Source organism: Staurois parvus, unplaced genomic scaffold, assembly GCF_062004578.1.
Source record: "Staurois parvus isolate SC_StPar_1 unplaced genomic scaffold, SC_StPar_1.0 ptg000311l, whole genome shotgun sequence".
Taxonomy (NCBI): domain Eukaryota; kingdom Metazoa; phylum Chordata; class Amphibia; order Anura; family Ranidae; genus Staurois; species Staurois parvus.
In genome coordinates this window covers 930701-957589 of record NW_028318107.1, presented here as the reverse complement: position 1 = coordinate 957589, position 26889 = coordinate 930701, and the positions used below count along the sequence as shown (strand labels likewise).

At 47.2% G+C, this 26889-nt stretch overlaps 1 protein-coding gene across 1 annotated transcript in view; it reads left to right on the top strand.

Moving 5' to 3' along the window:
• Positions 1-2089: 2089 nt before the first annotated feature.
• LOC149457610 (uncharacterized) overlaps positions 2090-26889 on the top strand; it is a 69497-nt gene continuing 44697 nt past the window's right edge. Inside the window, exons 1-4 of the mRNA XM_089683447.1 lie at positions 2090-2242; positions 8362-8652; positions 12340-12531; positions 15275-15294. Of these exons, the coding sequence (XP_089539573.1) occupies positions 8394-8652; positions 12340-12531; positions 15275-15294 (471 nt within the window). The 5' untranslated portion in view covers positions 2090-2242; positions 8362-8393. The remainder of the gene's footprint in view (positions 2243-8361; positions 8653-12339; positions 12532-15274; positions 15295-26889) is intronic.

The following is a 26889-nucleotide window of genomic DNA, read 5'->3' as shown; positions in this document are numbered from 1 at the left end:
CACCACCCGCCAACTCGCTGAACAAACCCAGAATAACTCAGTACATGCAATTGATGCCAGTGGTACAGATGGCTGAATGACAGCGCCATGAGCTGTCATCAGATATAGAAGGGAAGGGGTGGGGAGAGCGGTGACATCAATAATCAAATATGGCTCCTATATGGTCGGTGTCATTGCCCAAAGATGGCCATCCTTTTTACTGAAATGATGGGACTTCTGTGGTTCCTAGGGATGCTGTGGGTTCAAGCATCGACATCTTCCTTAGTAACCAGTGATAGCGGGAGGCTGTCATATATGGAGGTTGTACCGTCTCTATATACAATGAATGGCTCTCACTGAACAGGGAGCTGATCGGGATAAAGTTCTGGCTTCTGTCCAAATGCCCGAACAGCCAATGATTGGTCTGCACCTAGGTTTGGACTGAACCGCTATCTCATCCCTGCTGACAGAACGATGTAATCACTTCTTCATTGAATTCCCCAGATTGTTTTGGGTTTCTGTAAAAGTAACACTTACACCCCCCCCCCCTCCAAAGGAGTCACTGGAGGTATGAGGTCCCCTCTTCCTGCGCCCATGACTCTGGAAATTGTATGTCTGCATTGTATGTATGAGCTTTAATCCGGAGTCTTTGATTCTCTAAGACCTGATAATATTTCTGATATACAAAACTTTGCAAGTCAAAGTAACACTTTCCATCCATATGGTGTTGGAGAGCTCAGAAAAACCAACATGGACATCAAAGCTTTTATCTCCACCCATTGGAAGGCTAACATGAGAACTTCAACCAGACCAAACACAGGTGGCCAGCTGGGCTACTAAACCCGCATCAGTACAATCAGTCTGTAGATGCAGTAAAGCATGCTTGTTATACTCACTGTGGAACCTAAGGGGTTAATCCCCTGCATTGTGTAAAAAGCCTGTTTTATCCTGTCTTCTTTGATCCTCCCCTTCTTATACTGTCCCCAATCCTTCTGCTGATAGAACAGAGCCTTGGGGGCAAGCTGCACATGTTCAGTTTGGTGTGTATTGCTAAAGAGTTTTTTTTTTTTTTCTTGGGAAGGTGCATGTGATCAGCACAACGCCAATCGGCACTCTCCAGACAGAGGGCCAGGGGTCATGCAGCCTCATAGGACAACCAGAGGAGAATGAAAACTCCTCCTACAAGATTAGACAGTGCTGGGCTGAACACTGATATAAGTCACAAGACTGCTATATACTGCTGATGAGAAAAGGTATTTAGCAGTTTATATTAAAATAATTGCATTTCCGTGTATTGTGTACTGTGGGAGACCAGATATAGTGAATGCGGGGTCCGGGGAGAGCGGATATAGTGAATGCAGGGTCCGGGGAGAGCGGATATAGTGAATGCGGGGTCCAGGGAGAGCGGGTATAGTGAATGCGGGGTCCGGGGAGAGCGGATATAGTGAATGTGGGGTCTGGGGATACCAGATATAGTGAATGCGGGGTCCGGGGAGAGCGGATATAGTGAATGCGGGGTCCGGGAAGAGCGGATATAGTGAATGCGGGGTCCGGGGAGAGCGGATATAGTGAATGCGGGGTCCGGGGAGAGCGGATATAGTGAATGCGGGGTCCGGGGAGAGCGGATATAGTGAATGCGGGGTCCGGGGAGAGCGGATATAGTGAATGCGGGGTCCGGGGAGAGCGGATATAGTGAATGCGGGGTCCGGGGAGAGCGGATATAGTGAATGCGGGGTCCGGGGAGAGCGGATATAGTGAATGCGGGGTCCGGAGTTTAGTAACACTTTAAAAACATTACAAACAACATAAATAAAAAGGTAAAAAAAAAAACAATATTATTTAACAGAAAAGCTTAGGGGAAAAGGTGAGCAAGGAGTTAATTAGGGCTAATTAGTGCAAATAAGGTGTTGAATAGGAATATGTTTTTTTTGTTCCTTTTGTTCATACAGCAGTGATTGTCACCTTTACAGATGGTAAATATCACTGTTTCTGGGAGGAAACCAGATCTGTCACATTCTTTTCTTGTCAGCCTAAAAATGTGAATAAATTAGATGAGATCTGTGCTGTGATTGGAGGAGGGGATAGAATGTGCAGTCGTAGGATGAATTCCGGGGTGACAACTGGCTGGTGGTTTCTTCTACAATGCATATAGGATCTGCTTTCACTTTCCGAATAAAGACCGCGGACAAAGTCCCATCATCCCAGAAAATCAGAGGAACGGCTGTCCACCCCGAGAGGATAAGCCCCCGAACCTGGTGAACAGGTAATTATCAAGCAGCCTATGTGCCTAGAGGAATGAAAAATCCAACCACAGCCGAGATTTAGTTTTGGTTGTGGTTAGAACATTCATGAGTGTTTTCATTGCCATCTGTGTCCCTGTTGTGGAGATTACACTTCACTTCCTGTCCTGGTGACCACCGAAAATAAAGAACTCTTCCCAAATAAGAAGAGTATGGCAATACAAACCTGACAGCTGTCCTCACCCTTCCCTAGCTCTACTTTACCCCTCGCCTCCAGAGGATTTACCCCCATTCCTGATCAGGCCTTTTCTTGCGATATGAGGCTGCAATACTTTAACTGACAATTGCACAGCCGTGCAACACTGCACCCAAATGAAATGTGTGTCCTTTTTCCCATAAATGGAGCTTTCTTTTGGTGGTATTTGATCATCTCTGCGTTTTTATTTTTTGCGCTATGAACAAAAAAAGACCAGCAATTTTGAGAAAAAAACAATATTTTTGACTTTTTGCTATTAAACATGTGCAGTAAAATAATTTGAAAAATCAACTTTCGTCATGAATTTAGACCAAAATGTATTCTGCTCCGCGTCTTTCTAAAAAAATCCCAATACGTGGAAATTAATTGGTTTACGTGAAAGTTATGCGTTTACAAATGGCGGTATATACTGTATACTGGGATTTTTTTTTTGCAATACTAGTAATGGCGACGATCAGCGACTTATAGCGGGACTGCGGTGGGCATTCTGACACTGGGGGGGGGGTGATTTGGTGTCACTGACATCCCCAGTGACACCAATACAGTGATCAATGCTAATAAAAATCCCTGACACTGTACTAATGGCACTGGGCAGGAAGGGGTTAACATCTGGGGCGATCAAAGGGTTAACTGTGTGTGTTTTACTAGGGAGACATGCTGTGTGGAGAGATACAAAGCAGCATGTCCTTGATGACAGGAGAAAGATATGTGTTGTTTACACACAGGTCCAGGGGCGGACTGACAACTCATGGGGCCTTCGGGCAATAGGGGATTATGGGGCCCCCCGTGTCCTCGCCCACACCCACAAAAGCCTATGAAAAAGCCTATGTAAGGTATCAGGGGAATCTTATGGGGCCCCTTACTGACCCTGGACCCTCAGGCAGTGCCCGAGTGGCTAAATGGTCAGTCCACCCCTACACAGGTTTCTCACCTGTCAGTGTTACTCGGTGATCGCCGGGTGCCGGTGGAGAATCCCTGTCGGGGACCCCTTGATTGACATCTGTAGCCACCAATGGTGGTGCAGGTAGGGCGGTGCACGCCACAAAACCCGGAAATGCGAAATCATATATATATACCTGATTTCGCACAGCCCTGCCGCTATGTAGCAGTAGTTCTGCTATAGGACGGTGGGGAAGCAGTTAAAGAATCACTTGTGCTGGGAAAATGGGAGAGTATTGCACAGAAAGGGGCTGGGGGTTACAAGAGGGTAGGGTGGAGGGGGAGGTTTGTAAGAGGGGGGTGGAGGGGGTTGTGTTTTGTTGAATTTGTATTGATCCTGCATGACCAGCTGCGGAGCCAATTGTGGCCTTTACACCTTTTATTGCCTCTTTTTCTATTTTTTATATGTTCATACTTCTTCTCAAAGCTCATAAAGTAGTTGTAAGGGCTAAACCTTCTGTGTGCAACCCCCCTAATAGACCCCCAATACTTTTGTGAGCCCCATCTTGATCCAGCAATGTGCACAAGAGCCTTGGCTGTCCTGGATTTCTCTATCCTCATTGGCTGAGACAGCAGTGAAAGCTATTGGCTCCTGCTGCTGTCAATCACAGCCAGTGAGCCAATGAGGAGAGAGTGGAGGGCGGGGCCAAGCCAAGGTCCATGTGTGAATGGACACACAGAGCAGAATCTCAGGAGCAAGACTGCTCTGGTGCTCCCATAAGAAGCTGATTGCTGTGGGGGCACTTGGCAGGATGGAGGGGCCAGCAGTCCTGGCAGGGGACTTGAAAAGGGGAAGACTGGGGCTGGTCTGTGTAAAACCATTACTATCAACAGGTAAGTATAATCTGTTTGTTATTCTTTAAACAATCAGCCATTAGTCCTGGTTCACACTAGTGCGAATTGTACATTCAACATGACAAATCGCATCTGATGATCGTCAATGGAACTGGCAGAGTCGCTCCGGTTAAAAAAGTAGTTCCTGCACTACTTTTGTCGATTTGGGGATGCAAGAAGTCACACAGATGTCTATGAAGTTGCACCCAAAGTCGCACTGCCATCCGACTTTGAAATCGCACAACTTCAAGTGAAGTCACATAATTTCAAGGTCAGATCCAGTGTGAACCAGGATTTACAATCGCCTTCTTTAAAAGAATTAAAAAAAATATATGTATAACCATTTTTTCTCAGAGTGCAGAAGAGTTAAATCCTTCATGGGTTTATTTTTTCCTACGTCCTGCAGGGGAGATTTCCCATTACTTCCAGTCCTGTAAACACAGTAGGAAATGGGAGGAAATCCCACCAAAGTGATTGGAAATCTCAAAAGTTGCAACATTTTGTATTTGTCATCACGGTCGGTCCCAGTGACAATGTTCCCATAGAATAAATACAATAGATATACAGTAGCAATAATGGTGAACAAAGGTCAGAAGCTAATAAGAGCCAATAGGATTACCAGAGTCACATTAGTGAGAGATTAGATCTACAGGGGCAATAAGGGAATGTATGTCAAGGTCACCGAAAGGGAAGACCACCAATAGACCAGCAAGTTTAAAAAAAAAAAAAAATATATATATATATATATATATATAGATATATATATACAGTATATACACTATATTGCCCCAAGTATTGGCCCCGCCCTCCAAATCATTGGATTCCGGTGTTCCAATCCCCTCCATGGACACAGGTGTATACAATCAAGCCCCTAGGCATGCAGACGGCTTCTACAAACATTGGTGAAAGAATGGGTCGCTCTCAGGAGCTCAGTGACTCCAAGCGTGGTCCCGTGATAGGTGGCCACCTGGGCAATAAGTCCATCCGTGACATTTCCTGGCTACTAAATATTCCACGCTCAACTGTTAGTGGGATTATAACAAAGTGGAAACCACTGGGAACAACAGCAACTCAGCCACCAAGTGGTGGGCCACGTAGAATGACAGAGCGGGGTCAGTGCATTCTGAAGCTCACAGTGTGCAGAAGTCGCCAACTGTCTGCAGAGTCAATAGCTAAAGACCTCCAAACTTGGTGTGGCCTTCAGATGAGCACAACAACAGTGTGTAGAGAGCTTCATGGAATGGGTTTTGGAATGGGCCGAGCAGCTGCATCCAAGCCTTATATCACCAAGTGCAATGCAAAGCGTTGGATGCCGTGGTGTAAAGCACGCCGCCACTGGACTCTAGAGCAGTGGAGACATGTTCTCTGGAGTGACCAATCACGCTTCTCTGTCTGGCAATCTGATGGACGTGTCTGGGTTTGGCAGTTGCCAGGAGAATGGTGCTTGCCTGACTGCATTGTGCCAAGTGTAAAGTTTGGTGGAGGAGGGATTATGGTGTGGGGTTGTATTTTCAGGTGTTGGACTTGGCCCCCTAGTTCCAGTAAAGGGAACTCTTAAGGCAACATTTTGGACAATTTCATGCTCCCAACTTTGTGGGAAGAGTTTGGGGATGGTCTCTTCCTGTTCCAACATGACTGCGCACCAGTGCACAAAGCAAGGTCCATAAAGACATGGAGGAGCCAGTTTGGGGTGGAGGAACTTGACTGAGTCCTGACCTCAACCCCATAGAACACCTTTGGGATGAATTAGAGTGGAGACTGCGAGCCAGGCCTCCTCCCCCGACATCAGTGCCTGACCTGACACATGTGCTTCTAGTCAAACCTTCCCATAGACACCCTCCTAAACCTTGTGGACGGCCTTCCCAGAAGAGTTGAAGCTGTTATAGCTGCAAAGGGCGAGGCCAACTCAATATTGAACCCTACGGACTAAGACTGGAAGGCCATTAAAGTTCATGTGTGTGGAAAGGCAGGTATCCCAATACTTTTGGCAATATAGTGTATATATACAGTGAAGAACAGAAGTATGTGAACACCCGGCGATTTTGCAAGTTCTTCCACTTAGAAATCATGGAGGGGTCTGAAATTCACATTGTAGGGGCATTCCCACTCTGAAAGACAGAATTTAGAAAAAAAATTCAGGAAATCACATTGTATGATTTGTAAAGAATGTATTTGTCTCGCACTGCTTAACAGAAGTATTTGAACACCTAAGAAACAGCAAGAATTCTGCCTCTCAAAGACCTGTTACTGCGCCTTTAAAAAGTCCACCTCTACTCCACTCATTAATCTAACTTAGTAGCACCTGTCTGAGCTCTTTAAAGATACCTGTCCACCCCACAGTCAGTCAGACGCCAACTACTACCATGGGCAAGACCAAACAGCTGTCAAAAGACACCAGAGACAAAATTGTGGACCTCCACAAGGCTGGAAAGGGCTACGGGGCAATTGCCAAGCAGCTTGGTGAAAATAGATCAACTGTTGGAGCAATTGTTAGAAAAATGGAAGAGGCTAAAGACAACTGTCAGTCTCCCTCGGACTGGGGCTCCATGCAAGATGTCACCTCGTGGGGTATCACTGATGATAAGAAAGGTGAGGAATCAGCCAGGAACTACAAGGGAGGAGCTGGTCAATGACATGAAGAGAACTGGGACCCCAGTTTCCAAGGTCACTGTCGGTAGAACACTACGCCGTCATGGTTTCAAATCATGCATTGCACGGAAGATTCCCCTGCTCAAGTCATCACATGTCCAGGCCCATCTGAAGGTTCCCCTGCTCCAGTCATCACATGTCCAGGCCCGTCTGAAGTTTGCCAATGACCATCTGGATGATCCAGAGGAGGGATGGGAGAAAGTCATGTGGTCAGAGGAGACCAAAGTAGAACTTTTTGGTCTAAACTTCACTCGTTGTGTTTGGAGGAAAAAGACGGATGAGTTGCATCCCAAGAACACCATCCCTACTGTGAAGCATGGGGGTGGTAACATCATGCTTTGAGGGTGATTTTCTGCAAAGGGGACAGGACAACTGCACTGTATTAAGGAGAGGATGAATGGGGCCATTTATTGTGAGATTTTCAGCAACAACCTCCTTCCCTCAGTCAGAGCATTGAAGACGGGTGGTGGCTGGGTCTTCCAACATGACAACGACCCGAAGCACACAGCCAGGAGAACCAAGGAGTGGCTCTGTAAGAAGCATATCGAGGTTCTGGAGTGGCCTAGCCAGTCTCCAGACCTAAATCCAATAGAACATCTTTGGAGGGAGCTGAAACTCCGTGTTGCTCAGCGACAGCCCCGAAACCTGACAGATCTAGAGGAGATCTGTGTGGAGGAGGGGGCCAAAATCGCTGTTGCAGTGCAAACCTGGTCAGGAACTACAGGAAACGTCTGACCTCTGTAATTGCAGACAAAGGCTTCTGTACCAAATATTAACACTGATTTTCTCAGGGGTTCAAATACTTCTGTTCAGCAGTGCGAGACAAATACATTCTTTACAAATCATACAATGTGATCTCCTGAAGTTTTTTTAACATTCTGTCTCTCAGAGTGGGAATGCCCCTACAATGTGAATTTCAGACCCCTCCATGATTTCTAAGTGGGAGAACTTGCAAAATTGCAGGGTGTTCAAATACTTCTGTTCTTCACTGTATATATATATATTTATATTTCCCTGTATATTTCCCTAATGTTCTAGGAAGCCATTATACTGGCTAAAAACCAGTCACTGTAAAAAGTCTGATAGACCTACATCTGGTCAGAGTTAGCACAACATATCAGGGACACCTCATTTTTTGCCTGGAAGTCCTGAGCAAAAAATATGAAGGAATCAGTTCCACTAAAACTAAGAATTATCCTCTCTCTCCATTTCATATCCAAAGGGAACCTCCCATGGGAATTATTTCACCAAAATATGTGCAGGGAAATAGCAGATTGGAAAATAGATACTTATCATTGGAATGATACCAAAACGTGGCACCACTGAAAATCCTGACCATTGTTTCCTGCACTGCATTTTATCTTTTGTAAAAGGGCATCCTACAGCCTTTTGTCTTGTCTTTGTCTTTGTCTTGTCCTTTGCCAGCACTCATGGTCTCTGTATTGGAATAACATCCATATCTAGGTTTCAGGGAGTCTCTGCAGAGCAAACGGAGGATGTTCCGAAAAGCTGTAGTTGGATTCTTCTCCAGAGAGCCCCAGGTTTGCTATGATTGGCTGATTGGTTTCCTCTTTGACTCCTCATTGGTGAGAGATGTCCGTCCAGTCTGCATACCCACCTGTAACCTCAGTCATGAGGCCCATCAATGCTCATTCGCTATTCTCTACCACACCAAGAACAGAGGACGATTGAATGTCACCAACGTGGAGGACTCTCTGTATGATGAGGAGTTGGAGACTTTATTCCATATACTAGGTGAGAGAACATGCATTCAGTTAACTAAAGTGTATCTGTAGTCTTGGAAAAAACAAGGAAGATCTAGGAAATTTCCTGTGTTTTTTTTTTTGTAATAATACTTAATAAGAGAAAATGGGCCAAATGTACCCCTGAATCTGTGGACAATTAGGTGCCGGGTCGCGAGTCTTCTGTCTTGTGAACGGAAGAGTGGGAGGATCTTTTACAGGCACCTGTGCTGTTGCCTGGTAATATGGACATTTCCTATTGGGTCTGTCGGTGGGATCCCCAAATGGTCCTAATGAAAGCAGCAGTATAGTGATATTATGATGAGGGGTGGTAAAAAAGACTGCATAGCTCGGGCCTTGGCTGCAGTCGTGGATCACTAGTCTTCACTTCTAAAAGGATTAAACGGGAAGCATAGAGAATTTCCAACAACCTCAGAAGTATGTAAGAAATAGGTTGTTTGTTCATTATCACCTAGCACGTTTAGGACAGGAATGGTCCATTTGTGATCCGCATTAAACTTACCCTGTTATCTAAGAAACTTGGTGGGCTCATTTTATTTAGATCAGCCATAAGGTGAAGCTGTTGGGGAAGAAAATCCAAAAACTCTTCCTTCTCCTCTGACCTCCTTACTAGAGGGTCACCAGCAGGAGGAAGGAGGTCCTGATTCCTCTATATAGATCCTATCACTGGAGGGGTCACCAGCAGGAGGAAGGAGGTCCTGATTCCTCTATATAGATCTTTGTATCACTAGAGGGGTCACCGGCAGGAGGAAGGAGGTCCTGATTCCTCTATATAGATCTTTGTATCACTAGAGGGGTCACCAGCAGAAGAAAGGAGGTCCTAATTCCCCCATATAGATTTTATAATACTAGAGGGGTCACCGGAAGGAGGAAGGAGGTCCTGATTCATCTATATAGATCTTTATATCAGTAGAGGGGTCACCGGCAGGAGGAAAGAGGTCCTGATTCCTCTATATAGATCTTTATATCACTAGAGGGGTCACCAGCAGGAGGAAGGAGGTCCTGATTCCTCTATATAGATCTTTATATCACTAGAGGGGTCACCGGCAGGAGGAAGGGGGTCCTGATTCCTCGATATAGATCTTTGTATCACTAGAGGGGTCACCGGCAGGAGGAAGGAGGTCCTGATTCCTCTATATAGATCCTATCACTAGAGGGATCACCGGCAGGAGGAAGGAGGTCCCGATTCCTCTATATAGATCTTTATATCACTAGAGGGGTCACCGGCAGGAGGAAGGAGGTCCTGATTCCTCTATATAGATCTTTATATCACTAGAGGGGTCACCGGCAGGAGGAAGGAGGTCCTGATTCCTCTATATAGATCTTTATATCACTAGAGGGGTCACCGGCAGGAGGAAGGGGGTCCTGATTCCTCTATATAGATCTTTATATCACTAGAGGGGTCACCGGCAGGAGGAAGGAGGTCCTGATTCCTCTATATAGATCTTTAGTTAGACCTCATTTATGACACCATGTCCAGTTTGGAGACCTCACTTACAAAAAGATATTGATAAGATAGAATGAGTCCAGAGACGAGTAATAAAAATGATGAAAGGCCTGGGGGGAAAAAACATATCAGGAGAGACTTGAGGAACTTTACATGTCCAGTCTGGCAGAAAGAAGGGAAGGGGAGACATGACTGAAACCTTTAAATACATCAAGGGGGTGAATAAGGTTCAAGAGGGCAGGATTTTCAATCTGAAACCAAAATGAAGAACATGGGACATGACCTCAAACGGACAGGAGGAAAGTTCAAAACTAATCTTAGAAAGTATTATTTTACTGAAGAGGTAGTTGATGCTTGGAATAGGCTTCCAGCAGAGGTAGCGAGCCAGTCAACAGTAAGTGGCTTCAAACATGCTTGGGACAAACACCGACAAAAAAAAGGGAACAAAAAAAGTAAAAAAAAATATAAATAAAGAAAAACCTAAAACGTGTATAAGTTAACAAAAGAAAACAGACTTGATGGGCCACTTGGTCTTTTTTCTGCTGTCACTTTCCTATGTTTCAATCTTAACTGAACTAAGGCGCTAAGCAATGTGTGACGTCACTTGTTCAGATCTGTACATTACATTTACCAGTTTATTAACTTTTCTTGCAATTAACCGTAAAAAGGAACAGTCCCATGTTAAAACAGTTTACCGAGGACAACTCTTTGTTCAGAGGTTAGGTGCACTGCAAACCCCAGTTGGTGCCCCAATCCAAATGCACGGAAGACCTAAAGTGATTCATTTTTGCTCTTTTTGATGCTTAACCCCTTCATGCCTGAGGGTAAAACAAATATTAAAGCCTAAGTCAAATTGTACAACTTTGACATGTGTTAGTAAAGCTGTACATACCATTACAACTACATTCAGGTAAATTAAACCTTTTTTTTTTTTCAGGACAAATTGGGCTTTCATTTGGTGGTAAAATGTAATGGATATCTCTTGATATTTTTTTTATTATCAAAGTAAAACTGGCCCAAAATAGTAAAAAAAATATTTTTAAATATTTTTTTATTTAGCTGTGTGTTTCTTGTTACTACCATAACCTACCACCAAAGAACAACCCCAAAAAAATTTCCAGCTCTTGACGATCGCAGCGATACCATCTATGTGGATGCTATTTGTTGTTTGTACCCGGAGTACATCCCAGAAACAATAGTGCGCATTTTGTTTTTTTTTTACCTAAAGCATATTGACACTGACACTAAGGGGTTTATTTACTAAAGCTGGAGAGTCCAAAATCAGACTCCCTTCTGCATAGAAACCAATCAGCTTCTAACCTCAGCTTGTTCAATGAAGCTTTGGCAATGAAACCTGGAAGCTGATTGGTTTCTATGCAGAAGGGAGTCTGATTTTGGACTCTCCAGCTTTAGTAAATAAACCCCTAAGTGACACTGATACCCTGACCTTTGACCTTGACCTTTGACCCTGACCTTGACCCAAACACTAACCCTGGCACTGAACTAGATCAAACCTTGATCTAGGTATTTTTTGTTTATTTTTTATTTTATAATATTTATTCATTTATTTATTTATCTTTTTGTTTTACAGACAGTTGTTTTTTTCCCTGTGCTAGGAGAGAGAGAGATACAATGTATCTCTCTCCTCCATTCAGAGAGAAAAAAAAAACAAGGGGGGCGGGCTGTACAGTGACTGATCACTGCGAAAACCAATCAGAGGCTATCACAGCAATCATGTGACCCGGAATCGGGAGTCCCGGGTCCCGATCGTTAGTACAGGACCCAGGGCTCTCAGTGGCACCCCAGTCTTTGTGCTGGGAGCTCACAGTACAGCGCGGTCCCAGCACAAAGACAGGTACGCAATTATGCGTCCCCATGGAAAAAAGCCCAGTTCTGTGAGGTCACATATCTGTGTGACGTCGGCGTGAAGGGGTTAAGCCTACTATAGACAGTTGGAATCCTGTTTGAGCAGGCTGAATGTACTCAGGTTGATCGATCGATCAACTTGGGTACAACCAGCCTGTTGGATTTTATGTGCGATTATTTCTCCCCCTCCAGGAGAACACAATGGCTCCTGCTACCAGTGGTTGCAGGAAAGAAAATTGCTCCATCTCTGTCCGGCTTTAGTGTTTGATTAATGCTCACATGAGAACTGAGCGGGGTGTTGGTGATGATGCCGTTATTGAACCTCCATGAATTATACAATTATAACCGATTGTTGTGTGTTTCCAGGAAAGGAGAATGTGATTGTGGTAATGGATGATGCAGAACATGTCAGTGATGAGGAGAAGACCCAGATTCTGCGAGAACAGTACAACATTAGACTACATGCCCGGGATCTCTTCCTCTTCAGCTCTACACGTGATAAGATAAAATCATCAAGCAACCAGAAAAATCTACGAGAGATCCAACGCATCATAAAAGGTAATTAAGGGTAAAGCAAACTCAGCTGGTCATTGGAATTTTATTGGGCCATCAGATCAATGCACATTTTTTTACCTGCTTGCTGCTTAATATTTCTTGATACATTTCATGTATAAGTCTCGGTTCACATCACCGCGACCTGAAAGTAGTGCGACTTACAGTGCGACTTTGCCAGGCGACTGGAGTACTATTTTAAAGAGACTTGGAAGAAGCTCTGAAGCAACAGCACAGGGGCTAAATGGTTAGCACTTCCGCCTGGCAGATCATTGGTTCAAATCCGCACCACCTGGCTGGAGTTTGTATGTTCTCCCTGTGCCCATGTGGGTTTCCTCCGGGTACTCCAGTTTCCTCCCACCCTCCAAAGCCATGCTGAGAAGTTAACCACTTGCCTTCCAGAGGATTTCCCAACCAGGCCATTTTTTGCATTACGTTGATGCGTTATTTAACTGACAATTGCGCGGTCATGCAATGCTGCACCCAAATGAATTGTACGTCCTTTTTTTCCTCACAAATTGAGCTTTCTTTCTGTGGTATTTGATCGCCTGTGAATATTTATTTTTTGCGCTATAAAAAAAAGACCAACAATTTTGAAAAAAAAAACTATGTTTTTGACTTTTTGCCATTAAACATGTCCAGTAAAAAAATTTAAAAAACCTAATTTTGTCATAAATTTAGGCCAAAATGTATTCTGCTCCGTGTCTTTGCTATAAAAAATGGCAATACATGTAATTTAATTGGTTTACGTGAAAGTTATAGCATTTACAAATGGTGGTATAGCAATGGCGGCAATCAGAGACTTATAGTGGGGCTGCGGCGGGCATTCTGACAGTGGGGGGAACTGACATCCCCAGTGACACCAATACAGTGATCTGTGCTAAAAAAAAGCCCTGACACTGTACTAATGGCACTGAGTAAGAAGGGGTTAACATCTGGGGTGATCAAAGGGTTAACTGTGTGCTGGGAGTGTTTTACTAGGGGGCGGGGTCTGTGTGCTTCACTGTAATCACACTGCTCTGGATGGCTGTGCTGTGCAGTGTGCAGGAGCTTACAGGGAGGAGGAATGTTAGTCAACAAAACAGTTCTCCTTCCCGTTGGAGATGCTCGGTAATCACCCGGTGTTGGTGGATAATTACCGGCCGGGACTTGGCGAATGACAGCTGTGGCCGCGATGGCAGTGTGGGTAGGGTGCGCATGTGCCCCCTACCCGGAAATGCAAAATTAAGTATATATATATATATATATATATATAATGTGTGTGATTTTGAGCACCCCTGCTGCCCTGTAGCAGTATATCTGCTATAGGGCAACAGGTAAGCGGTTCATTGGATCCTGCCTGTATTGGCCCTAGTATGTGTATGTATGAAGGTAAGTTAGGGACCTTAGATTGTACGCCCCTTGAGGGTTAGGGACTGATGTGAATGTACAATATATATGTAAAGCGCTGCTTAAATTGATGGGGCTATATAAGTACCTGAAATAAATAAATAACAACTCTGAAGCAACTTTCAGGGAATGCCTGGATAATCTTCCTGTAATGTTGGATCCAAATCACATCAATGTAGATGAGGATCCATCTTGGAGGCGACTTCCATTACAGTCTATGGGCACACATTGGATTGAAGTCATCTTTAAGTAGTACGGGAACCTTTTCCAAAGTCGGAGCGACTTCAGTGGTGCTGATTAGGACGGCTCTCATTGACTATTATGGGATTTCACATGTCATGTGACAAGTCGGATCCCAAGTCACGACGGTGTGAACCGAGCCTAAAGCCCTATTAAATTTGCAGTTTACATTAGTTTAATACATTCCAGGGGCCTCAAAACAAAAGGTGTGCCAAATATTAACATTGTTTTGTTTTCAAAATGCAGCCTCATCGTTTGTATGAAATCCTGGTCCCTTCCCAGATACTGAACCCTTCCTCACTGTGTGGAAACAGTAGTCTCTCTGCAGAGGTCTGACTCGTTGGGGGTTTCTTTTCAGCAGGCAACTATTGAGCTTTGCTGATTGGAGAGCTCTGGCTCTGACTCATCAGGTATTATGTCAGATCTTTGCAGAGATACCTCTGCTTACACAGAGAGCAAGGATCCTTCATGCTGCATGCTGTTAGGGGACAGGCTTCTCTACCTAGCAATCTTCTGATCCTCATTTTTCCTAAAATGCCTGACTACAGTAAAACAGTCTGCTCAGGTACAGTGGAGTATTTAGGTTTTGTGCTGCCCTAGGCAACACAAAAAATCAGACACCCTCCTCCCCAGCAGAAAGAGAGCCTTACACCGACCAACACCAGACCCCCCCCCCCCCCCACCCTTTGAGAGGCAGTGACCAACAACAACCCTGTTCCATCCCCCCCAACCACCCGAGAGAGCCTTCACTAACACCCCCTCCACAGCGACAGAGAGAGACACGCACCTTCACAGGTTTGGACATCCCCGGGAACAACAGTTGGGCTCTGCATGCACCATCAAGCAGCTTGAAGCCTCTCTTGGTTCCCACCTGGTTCCCATTCCATATATGTCCTTCTTCCAGGGGGCAGTGCTGCCCCCCTAAATAATACCGCCCTAGACAAATGCCTTGCTTGCCTTATGGTAAATACACCCCTACTCAGGTATTCCTCATTCTAGATACATATGGAAGGTAAAAGACATTTATCTTAGTTGAGGTATTGTGGTTTTTCTGGCATTTAACATTATACTAAATATTTTGTGATACAGACTTGTAATTGTCTGTTTTTGTTTCTTACAGCTCACAATAGAAGCCTCCTGGTAAGTACATCCGAATATACAAGGTGTGCACTCTAAAGCAGAACTCCAGGAATATTTTATCTTTTTTGTTATCATGCAGTGGGGCTGTGCCCTCACTGCATGGATTATTTCTAAGGGGGAGGAGAAAGCCTATACCCACCAATGCACCCGAAAACTGCGCTCCCCCACGGTCCAGCAGTGGACTGTTCCTGTCTGTGGAGCAATCCAATGCCACTGGACCGTGAAGTGGGGGGGCAGAAACTGAAAAGGACTGGTCTTGTGCTGGGTGCAGGTGAGTATATTTTCAGGTTCCTCTCCCCTAGAGCAAAACAAGCATTTAACCCGTGCAGTGCTGCCAAAAAAAAAAAAAATTCCTGTATTTCTGCTTTAAAGCAGAGAGAACCATAACTGAGTCACTCACACACTCCACTAGGGGGCCCACTTCAGAACAGGGCTGACTAAGGCCTTAACAAACCAGCCACTGGCAGTCCACGGCCCACACAGGACACCTTTCTGTCAAGTTTGCATGAATGGCGGGTTCTAAAACTTTTATTGACCATTCTCCTGGTCACCATTATTATTATACAGTATTTCTATAATGCAGCGCTGTACATTACAATGGGAGACAATACATGAGACAGTACAATGACAATACAGTGCGATACACGAGGGGTTCGAGGGCCCTGCTCCTTGGAGCTTACAATCTAGGAGGGAGGGGGTAGTGGTATGGGAGGAAAAGCTGTGGGGGATGGAGTGGTGAGAAGAGAGGAGGAGATTGGCAGTTAGCAGGGGGCTGAGTAGGCTTCCCTGAAGAGGTGGGTTTTCAGGGTGCACCTAAAGGAGAGGAGAGTGGGTGATAGTCTGATGGATTGGGGTAGGTTGTTCCAGAGGATGGGTGACGTCCTGGAGGCGGGCATGGGAGGAGGAGACCAGGGAACTAGAGAGAAGGAGGTCTTGTGAGGAGCGGAGAGTGCACTTTGGGTGGTATTTGGATATTAGGTCGGAGATGTAGTTTGGGGCGATATTATGGACAGCTTTGTACGTCAGTGTTAGGATTTTGAATTTGATCTGTTGGGCAATCGGGAGACAGTGGAGGGATTGGCAGAGGGGGGTGGTGGAAACAGAGCGGTTGGTAAGGTGGATTAGCCTGGCTGCCGTATTCAGGATGGACTGAAGTGGGGATAGCCTATGGCGAGGCAGGCCAGTGAAGAGGGAGTTGCAGTAGTCGAGTCGTGATATGATGATGGAGTGGATGAGCTGTTTAGTGGTTTCCGGGGTTAGGAACGGGTGTATTTTGGCGATGTTGCGGAGGTGGATGCGGCATTCATTAGCGATTGGACTTTGGGCTGGAAGGATAGATTGGAGTCAAGAATTACACCAAGTACTTTGGCTTGCAGGGTGGGCCTGGTGGTGGCATTGTTGGACGTGATGGAGAAGTCAGTGGGGAGGGGGGGGGGGGTGCGTGGGCTGGGGGGAAGACTAGGAGCTCGGTTTTGGAGAGATTCAGTTTAAGGAAGTGGAGTGACATCCAATCTGATATGTCGTTCAGCAGGCTAGTGATTCGGGCAGAGACTGAGGGGGTGAGGTGAGGGGTCAAGAGATAGATTTGTGTGTCGTTGGCATAGAGATGGTAGTTGAAGCCGTGGGAGTGTATCAGTTGGCCAAGGGAGGAGGTGTAGATGGAGAAGAGAAGGGGCCCGGGGACAGAGCCTTGAGGGACCCCGACAGAGAGGGGGAATGAGGGGGAGGTGGTAGCGTTGTAGGTAACACTGAAGAAGCGTTGTGATAGGTAGGACGAGAGCCAGGAGAGAGCGGAGTCTCTGAGGCCAAGGGAGTGTAGTTTTTTTTGAGGAGGGGGTGGTGGACTGTGTGGAAGGCTGCAGAGAGGTCGAGGAGTAGGAACACTGAATAGTGGCCATTAGCTTTGGTGGTTAGCAGGTCGTTGGTTAGTTTAAGTAAGGCAGTTTCGGTGGAGTGTAGGGGACGGAAGCCGGACTGTAGGGGGTCGAGGAGGTTGTTGTCGTTGAGGTGGGAGCTTTGGCTTTGTAGACTAAGCGCTCAAGGAGTTTGGATGTAAATGGCAGCAGGGAGATGGGTCTAAGGTTGTTCGGGTCAGTGGGGTCCAGGGAGGGCTTTTTGAGTATGGGAGAGATGTGTGCATGCTTCAGAGGGGAGGAGAATGCACCAGTAGAGAGGGGGAGATTAAAGATGTGGGTGAGGGAGCATAAGATGGAGGAGGAGGGAGGTCGTAGGAGCTGTGAGGGGACAGGGTCGAGGGGGCAGGTGGTGAGGTGGGCTTTGGAGAAGACCTTGGTGACCTCCTCGGTGGTAGTAAGGTCGAAGGAGTGGAGTGTTGAGGGGGCTTCAGTGTGAGGGATGTTAGGTGGGGTGGAGGTCCGAAGAGTGGTGAGGCCGAGGGAGAGGGGTGTTGAGGGGGTTGCTGTGTGGGAGGAGATAGGTGGGGAGGAGGTCTGGGCAGCGGCAATGTCCCTGCGAATTGTGTCAAACTTGTTTTTGAAGTGATTGGCAATCTCGAGGGCGGTGAGTGAGGTGCTGGGTAGAGGTGGCAATGATCCACCTATGGCTGGGGATACTGCTTGTGAAAGGCCTTACATCTTCTCCATGGTTACAGGATAGACCTCTGATAGTCCAACGAACACCTGAGGCCCATGTGATATGGGGGTCCAGATCACTTGCCTTGTGCTACATACGGTAGAGGAGATCAGCTCATTGCCAACAAGAGGGTGGCTTCATCACCTGTCAAGCACCAGCTCCAACCCAACCAGATTTGAACTAGTGTAATCTCCCTTCAGGATCCTGTATCCAGCAATGTATACCTTCCATGAGATATCCACTGCTGGGTCCTCACAATGTGCAGTCACAACTCACACTCTCACAGATAGAAGGCATCCACTTGATTCACCAATATTCAGCCAGAGGCTCAGAACATTTCCATTTTGTTTGTACTTGAGGTAGTCAATCAGTAACAGTCTTTAGTAATGATTAATCCCCAACACAGTGATACAGAACAGTTCCTCTTTAAGTAGGCAATGTACCTTCCATCACTCGGTATTGGGGGTTCCCATCCATGGGTTCCAATAAATTGGTTTTAGTTCTTCAGTGCATCTCTCTAATCAGGCATCTCCATTCCCATCAGCCTACTCCTCTAACCGAGGTCCCCCTAGACCAGGTATCACTAAATGGTGGACTGCAGCCTGAAAACTGACCGCATGACAGTCCTTTCTGGACCGTGGCTCCATTCCTTCTTCCACCTCTCTGCTCCATCACCCCGCTGCCCCATCGCCCCTCCACCACCTTCATCTCCAAACAGCAGGTAGAAGGCAGAAGGTGCACCATGTCTGGACAGAGGACAAGAGCTGCCCAATTAACAAATATGTGATCTGTTGCTAGGGGCAGCCCTAGCAACCAATCATCTGCCTGTTAACATAAAAAGTTGGGCAGCCCCCGCCCTCTGTCCGGACATGCTGCACCTTCTGCCTTCTACCTGCTGTGTAAGGTGAGATTGAAGGATTGTGATTGACAGGAGAAAATGTGATGTAAGGGAGGGGGCATTCACATAAAGGGGACCAGGTTGCAAAGAAGGAAGGGGGCTGTGAAAAGGACCAGGATACAAGAAAGGGGGGCTGTGAAAGGGACTGGGATGCAAAGAAGGGGGGCTGTGAGGGGGACTGGGGTGCACAGAAGGGGGACTGTGAAGAGAACTGGAGTGCAAAGAAGGGGGACTGTGAAGGGGCCTGGGGTGCAAGGAGGGGGGGGGATGTAAAGGAGACTCAGGTGCAAGTAAGGGGGAGGCTGTGAAGGGGTCTGAGATACAAGAAAGCAGGGCTGTGAGGGGGCTGGAGTGCAAGTTAGGGGGGCTGTAAAGGGGACTGTGATGCAAGGAGGGAGAGCTGTAGAGAAAACTGTGATACAAGGAAGGGGGGCTGTGAAGGAAAGTGGGATACAAGGAAGGGGGGCTGTGAAGGAAACTGGGATACAAGGAAGGGGGTTGTTAAGGGGACATGGATGCAAGGAGGGAGCGACTGTGAAGCAGTCACAGAGGACAGTGATGAGAAGGGGAGGGGGATTGTGATGTAAGGAGGGGAGCTGTGGTATAAAGAGGGGATTGAGGGCTTTGATGTAAATGGGGGGGCTGTGATATAAATGGGGGGCTCTTGGATGCAAAGGGGTCTGTAATGTAAAGGGGGTCTGTAATGTAAAGGGAGAACTGATGACACTGATGTGAAGAGGAAACTGTCATGTAAGGGGGTGGGGCTGTGACATGAAGGATCTGAGTCATAACCATGAGACTTGGACCTCTGTTGGATGGAAATGTTAATGACCGGACCTCCGTGAATCTTAATTCAATACCCCGCCCTAGACTTATAAAGGATCCCACCAGGAAAGAAATGACCTCATCTCACTTCCTGGGAGGGTTTCTGAAGAACTCCCATCTTAAAGGGGCACCGCATTCACCCCTGCCTACACCCCGGGTCACAGGTCATCTTAATGTGCCAATTTAGAGCTAGCCAAGGAACATTCATCTCTAGGAGCAGCTATGGGTCCACCCGTCTTTTTTTATCTGTGGGGAAGAATCTGCACGTTGTACTTCTTGAATTCACTAATTATTTTCAGTAATTTTAAGCAGATCTGAACACAAGAATAAACATGAAGTCAGCCTACCAGTCCTTCAATGTGATGGCTGCATTAGTTTTCTCTTTTTTAGGCCTATATTTCCTTTATTTTCAACTAGTTATCCTGCCAGTAACACACAAGAGAGACAACGCTCATTAAAGCAGCCCAGAGATGATTCAGGTTTTTTTTTGTATGATTAGCAGGTTGAAAAAAAAAAAAAAAAAAGCTGGCCCAATTTCCCCATCCACACAGTCAATATGGATGAGGGAATCCTCCCCGTTCAGCTATTGTATTCTGACAGTGGGGAGACTTCCCTGCCATCACAATACACAGATCAGTGCTGCCGGCTATAGTCTGCAGTGCTGATTGGGCGGCACTTATCCAACAGGCTGGCTGTACAAAAGTCGATCGGTAAATTGACTTCTGTACAACCACTGTTCCCGTACATCGATTAAATGTGGCCAATCCCTGCTGAACCCCGTGAATTTCAGTTCATGTATGGCCAGCTGTACCCATACTGTATCTATGGAGCAGCGTTGTCACCCTAGGATGGAACGTGTATTAGGATTAGAGATGATCTCCTTCCAACATGCAACAAAAGTGGTGAACTGTCTGAAGGATAAAACATATCAGGAACTTAATACAGAGAGTGTGGAGGGAGGAGGAGGGAGAGGCGGGACTGAGAACTTTCATTACAGGAAAGGTGTGAATAGGGTTCAGGAGAGAAGTATCTATATATAAGTATCAGTGATGTACCCGGGGGGGGGGGGGGGGCAGAGGCGTGACTAGAACCTTCACGTGCCAGGGAAAACCAGGGAACCATGAAGTGCCTCTTTGATCCCTGGTTTTGGCGCCCTTCCCACTAATCCTGGGGCCCTTTATTCCCTTCATGGGGTCCTTTATTACATTGGGACCCTTTCACATGTCCTGCAGCAGGCCCCCTTCCTGCTGTCTTGGGTACGATTGTCACATTTTCAAGCCAAACCCAAACATTTTATCGGCGCGCAGCAAATCATCAATTTTTGTACCATGCACTATACATATATTTTGGGATTAAATAACATTTTTAACCATATGGATTTAATCACAAGTGTCCCCCCTTACTCTGAATCCACAGAGTTTCCCCTTTACTTCAGAATTCACAGATTTCCCTTAGACTGTTAGGGGGACTCTGCAGACTCTGATGTAAGGGAGAACACTGCAGACTCTGGTGTAAAGGAAAACTCTGATATAAGGGGGTCTCTGGTAACCAGAGCCCCCACGTACATCATGGTTTCCATCATTTTCAGGCACACATAGGATGAGAGGGGCAGGAGGAGCAGTTCCACCTTTCTCTCTCTCTCCACTCCCATCTGTGCTCTCCACACTCTGCTTACAACTGCAGCGAGCAACCCTGCCAGGGAGCCACAGTCCGGGCTCTTTGGGCCCCCACAGAGGCGAAATTCCAGAGTCTGGTTGCAAATGCGACCTTTGCGACCCTGGTAGTTCCGCCACTGTGTGGTGGTTATACAGCGCATTCATCAGGTCCAATTTCATCAGATAAGCAGCGCCATTTTTAAATTTACAAAGTATTTCAACACACCGATCTGAATGTTAAAAGAATTGCCGGCATTGTTTGGCAATAATTGTTTTTTTAACGCGCGCCCCCCCCATCCACACCAAGCCCTTCGGGTCTGGTATGGATTTTGAGGGGAACCCTCACGCCAAAATTTAAATGGCGTGGGAGTCCTCCCCAAAATCCATACCATACTTATCCCAGCATGCAGCCCAGCAGGTCAGGAAAGCAGACAACCCCCTCCCCTCCTGAACCATACCAGGCCACGTGCCCTCAACCTGGGTTGGTGCTTTGGTGGCATGGTGGCTCCCCCTCAAAGCACCTTGTCCCCATGTTGATGGGAACAAGGGTCTGTTCTCCACAACCCTGCCTGGTGGATGTGGGGGTCTGCGGGCAGGGGGCTGCTACCCATTCTCAAAAAAAAGTGAAGTGTAAAAAATGACAGGAAACATTCTTTGACAAGTCCATTATTAAAAACAAAAATAAAAAAATGTCCCCTGAAGTAGATCCAACATCAATCACGATGCCCACTGCCATCGCCGACCCGAAAAAAGAAAAAAGAAAAAAAAATGCTCTGCTCTCGATGTCTGCTCCCACCATGTGATGGCTGCACCGGCCTGACAGTTCTTAAATACTATGATGACATCACCTCACCCCCCTTGTGACATCATCATGCACTGTGATTGGCCAAAGCATTGCACCTGATATGTGGTCAGATGCATTGCTTTGGCCAATCACAATGCCCTCTCAGGGTGCAGTGCATTGTGGTGCAGGAGAACAGCCCGCTGAACACCCTTACTGTTTGTGTATTTGCCGAACACACGAACGGCCGATCTTCCAATCAAACGAACGCTCGGCCCCAACATAGAGCCCAACACTATTTATACGGAAAATGAATCCCAAAAGATTTCAGATGTATTGGATTTTCAAAAGACAGTTATATTCTTTCTATTGTATTTTATTTTATTCTTTTTTCTATTATATTCTACTCTCTTCTATTCTATTCTTTTTCAATCTCTTCTAATCTATTCTTTATAATGTATTGTATTGTTTACTAGTCCATTCTATTCTATTGTTTTTCTATTCTATTCTTTTTTTCTGTTGTATTCTATACTATTCTTTTCTATTCTGTTCTATTTGAAATTAAATTTCAGAAAACAGTTATATTCTATTCTATTGTATTTTTCTATTTGTTTCTATTCTATTTTTTTCAATCTATTCTATTCTTTTATATTGTATTCTATTATATCATTGTTCTATTCTTTTCTATTCTAGTCTTTTATGTTCTATTCTTTTCATATTCAAATTTGAGTCAAATTCGATTTCAAATCAAAGTTGATGTGAATTTTATCTGAATTTAATTTCATGCTATGCTAAAGTTGGAGATTGGCTACTTTGGCCTGAAACTGGCACACTTACTCAAACGCATTGACTCCTGCTGGTTTCCTGCTGGGTAAATGCATCTCTCCTACCTCCACTCTTAACTCAAAATCGCATTCACTCCTGTTATATTCAGAACAAATGGTGTATTTATGTTTGTGTATGTTGACCAGTCCTCACCTCCAGCTGCACCCAGTTTACGACTGTAGTCTGGTTCCTAAGAAACATCCCCCACTATTCATGTGATCCTTATCAGCTTCTAATTGGGGTGGAGTTGAATGCTCATTTGAGCATCTCCCTGTAAATTTAGATCAGCTCATGGGGGGAGATCACTGATGGGGGGCACAGTCTCTGATGGGGGCGCTGCTTCAGATTGAGTGTGGCTTCGAAAGAGTGCGATGCAGTTAAACACAGCAGTTGAACTAAAGCAGGAGAACTTAAGCAGCAGGAAGACAGAACAACAGCAAGAAACTCTACTGCACGCTGGACAGACTGCAAGCAAACACCCCGGGAAACATCTCTTACATGCCTGACTTCCACTCCGTGTACCTTTATATAATACGCCCCTCTTCTCCTCTTCATATTACTATCCTCTGTTCCCAAATCTCATTTCTTTACCCCTCTGCTCCACCCCAAAACTTGTACATCTCCCCCCTCATTGCTATCATCTCCCTACTACTGCTCTCATCACCCCCCCAAAATGCCTCTACTACTCCTCCTTCTCATTTTCCTCTCCTCCATTCCCAAAATCCATTCACTATATCCCTCTGCTCTTCCTAAACACTTGTATATTGTGTCCTCACTGCTTCCTTCGCCCCTCTATGGCACCCACCACCTCCTCCTATTACTCCACTCTCCCTCTGACCCGAACACCTCCACTAGTAGTTTCTCACACTCCTGCACATCCCGCTCCCATGCCACCTTTCTCACCCTTCTCCTCCTCCTAGCCGCGGGGGACATCTCCCCAAATCCTGGCCCTCCACCACTTCCCTCACCCGCACAACACCCTCCCGCCTCCACGTCCTACCGCAACCCCCGCAACCTAGTATCTGTCCCCCTGCTCCCTAAAATCTCCCCCCCGTTTTCATGTGCACTCCTGAACGCCCGATCGGTGTGCAACAAGCTTACCGCCATCCACGACCTCTTTGTTTCCCGTTCCCTCAACCTCCTAGCGATCACGGAAACCTGGATCCAGCCCACTGACTCTACCTCCCCTGCTGCACTCTCCTACGGAGGTCTCACCTGGACCCACTCACCCAGACCCAACGATCGTAAAGTTGGTGGGGTTGGTCTGCTTCTGTCACCGCAGAGCACCTTCCGAGTCCTCCCAAACCCCCCCCTCCCTATCCTTCTCCTCCTTCGAGGCCCACTGTGTCCGACTATTCTCCCCAACCCCCCTGAAGATTGCTGTGATATACCGGCCTCCTGGAACAATACCCCGCTTCCTGGATGACTTTTCCTCCTGGCTACCCTTCTTCCTCTCCTCTGAGCTACCCACCATCATCCTTGGGGATTTCAACATCCCTGTCAACCTCGACAACCCGGACACAGCCCGTCTCCTCCACTTAACCTCCTCCTTTGCACTTGCACAGTGCATACAATCCACCACCCACTCCAACGGTAATATCCTTGATCTTGTCTTCTCCAACCGCTGCGCTCCCCACAACCTCACTAACACCCCCTTCCCTCTCTCTGACCACAACCTGATTACCTTCTCTATCTCCTTGTTCTCCAACGCCTACCCCTCCAAATGTCACACTACTACCAGCCGTAACCTCCGCAACCTTAACCCTGCCCCCCTCCACTCTGCAGCTGATCAACTCCATGACAGCATCCTCCCCCTGTCCTGTCCCGACTTGGCTTTGACCGCCTACAACAACGCGCTGTCAGCAGCCCTTGACTCACTAGCGCCTTTAACCACACGTAACATCAGACCCCGACCGCTCCAGCCCTGGCAGACTGATCACACCAAAACCCTCAAACGACACAGTCATGCCCTGGAGCGACTATGGCGCAAAACAAAATCCCAACAAGCCTTCACCCACTACAAATCTGCCTTCCGCACCTACACCTCCTCCCTCCACGCAGCCAAACAAGCCTACTTCCTGACCCTCATCAAGACCCTCTCCTCCAATCCTCGCCGACTCTTCTCCACCTTCAACTCTCTACTCTCTCCACCCCCACCTCCACCCAGCACCTCACTCACTGCCCTTGAGATTGCCAATCACTTCAAAAACAAGATTGACACAATTCGCAAGGACATTGCCGCAACTCACACGCCCTCTCAACCTGTCCCCTCTCACACAGCTACCCCCTCATCCCCCCTCCCCCTCGACATTACCCGCAGGGACTTCGTCGCTGCTCAAACTCCCTCCAACCCCCTTCCCCCTCACTCAACTACCCCCTCATCACCCCTCTCCCACGGCCCCACCACTGCTCTGACCTCCACTTCCACCCCACCCTACATTCCTCATACTGAAGCTCCCCCAACACTCCACACCTTTGACCTTACTACCATCGAGGAAGTCTCCAAGATCCTCTCTGACGCCCGCCTCACCACCTGCCCCCTCGACCCTATCCCCTCACAACTCCTACGACCTCCCTCCCCCTCCATCCTATGCTCCCTCACCCACATCTTTAATCTCTCCCTCTCCTCCGGCACTTTCCCCTCCCCACTGAAGCATGCACACATCGCCCCCATACTTAAAAAGCCCTCCCTGGACCCCAATGACCCGAACAACCTCAGACCCATCTCCCTGCTCCCACTTACATCTAAACTCCTCGAGCGCCTCGTCTACACCCGCCTATGCTCTCACCTCAACGACAACAACCTCCTCGATCCCCTACAGTCCGGCTTCTGTCCCCTACACTCCACCGAAACCACCTTACTCAAACTCTCCAACGACCTTCTAACCGCCAAAGCTAATGGCCACTATTCAGTGCTCCTACTCCTTGACCTCTCTGCGGCCTTTGACACAGTTGACCACCCCCTCCTCCTCAAAATACTACACTCCCTCGGCCTCAGAGATTCTGCTCTCTCCTGGCTCTCATCCTACCTGTCACAACGCTCTTTCAGCGTTACCTATAATGCTACCACCTCCCCCTCACTCCCCCTCTCTGTTGGGGTCCCTCAAGGCTCTGTCCTTGGGCCCCTTCTCTTCTCCATCTACACCTCCTCCCTTGGCCAACTCACACTCTCACGGCTTCAACTACCACCTCTATGCCGACGACACACAAATCTATCTCTCAACCCCCCACCTCAGCCCGAATCACACACCTACTGAGCGACATATCAGATTGGATGTCGCTCCACTTCCTTAAACTGAATCTCTCCAAAACCGAGTTTCTTGTCTTCCCCCCAGCCCGAACCCCACCCCCCATTGACTTCTCCATCACATCCAACAACGCCAATATCAAACCCGCCCTGCAGGCCAGAGTACTTGGTGTCATTCTGGACTCCAACCTATCCTTCCAGCCCCAAGTCCAATCTTTAACAAACTTGTGCAGACTCCACCTCCGCAACATGCAGACTCCACCTCCGCAACATCGCCAAAATCCGCACGTTCCTAACCCCAGAAACCACTAAACAGCTCATCCACTCCCTCATCATATCACGACTCGACTACTGCAACTCCCTCCTCACTGGCCTGCCTCGCCGCTGGCTATCCCCGCTTCAGTCCATCCTGAATACGGCTGCCAGACTCATTCACCTTTCCAACCGCTCCGTCTCCGCCACCCCCCTCTGCCAATCCCTCCACTGGCCTCCACCCCCCTCTGCCAATCCCTCCACTGGCCTACACTCAGTGTCCTCCACCCCCCTCTGCCAATCCCTCCACTGGCTTCCGATTGCGCAACGGATCAAATTTAAAATCCTAACACTGACGTACAAAGCCGTCCACCATACTGCCCTGAACTACATCACCGACCTGATATCCAAGTACCGCCCAGCACGCACACTCCGCTCCTCACAAGACCTCCTTCTCTCTAGTTCCCTGGTCTCCTCCTCCCATGCCCGCCTCCAAGACTTCTCCAGGGTGTCACCCATC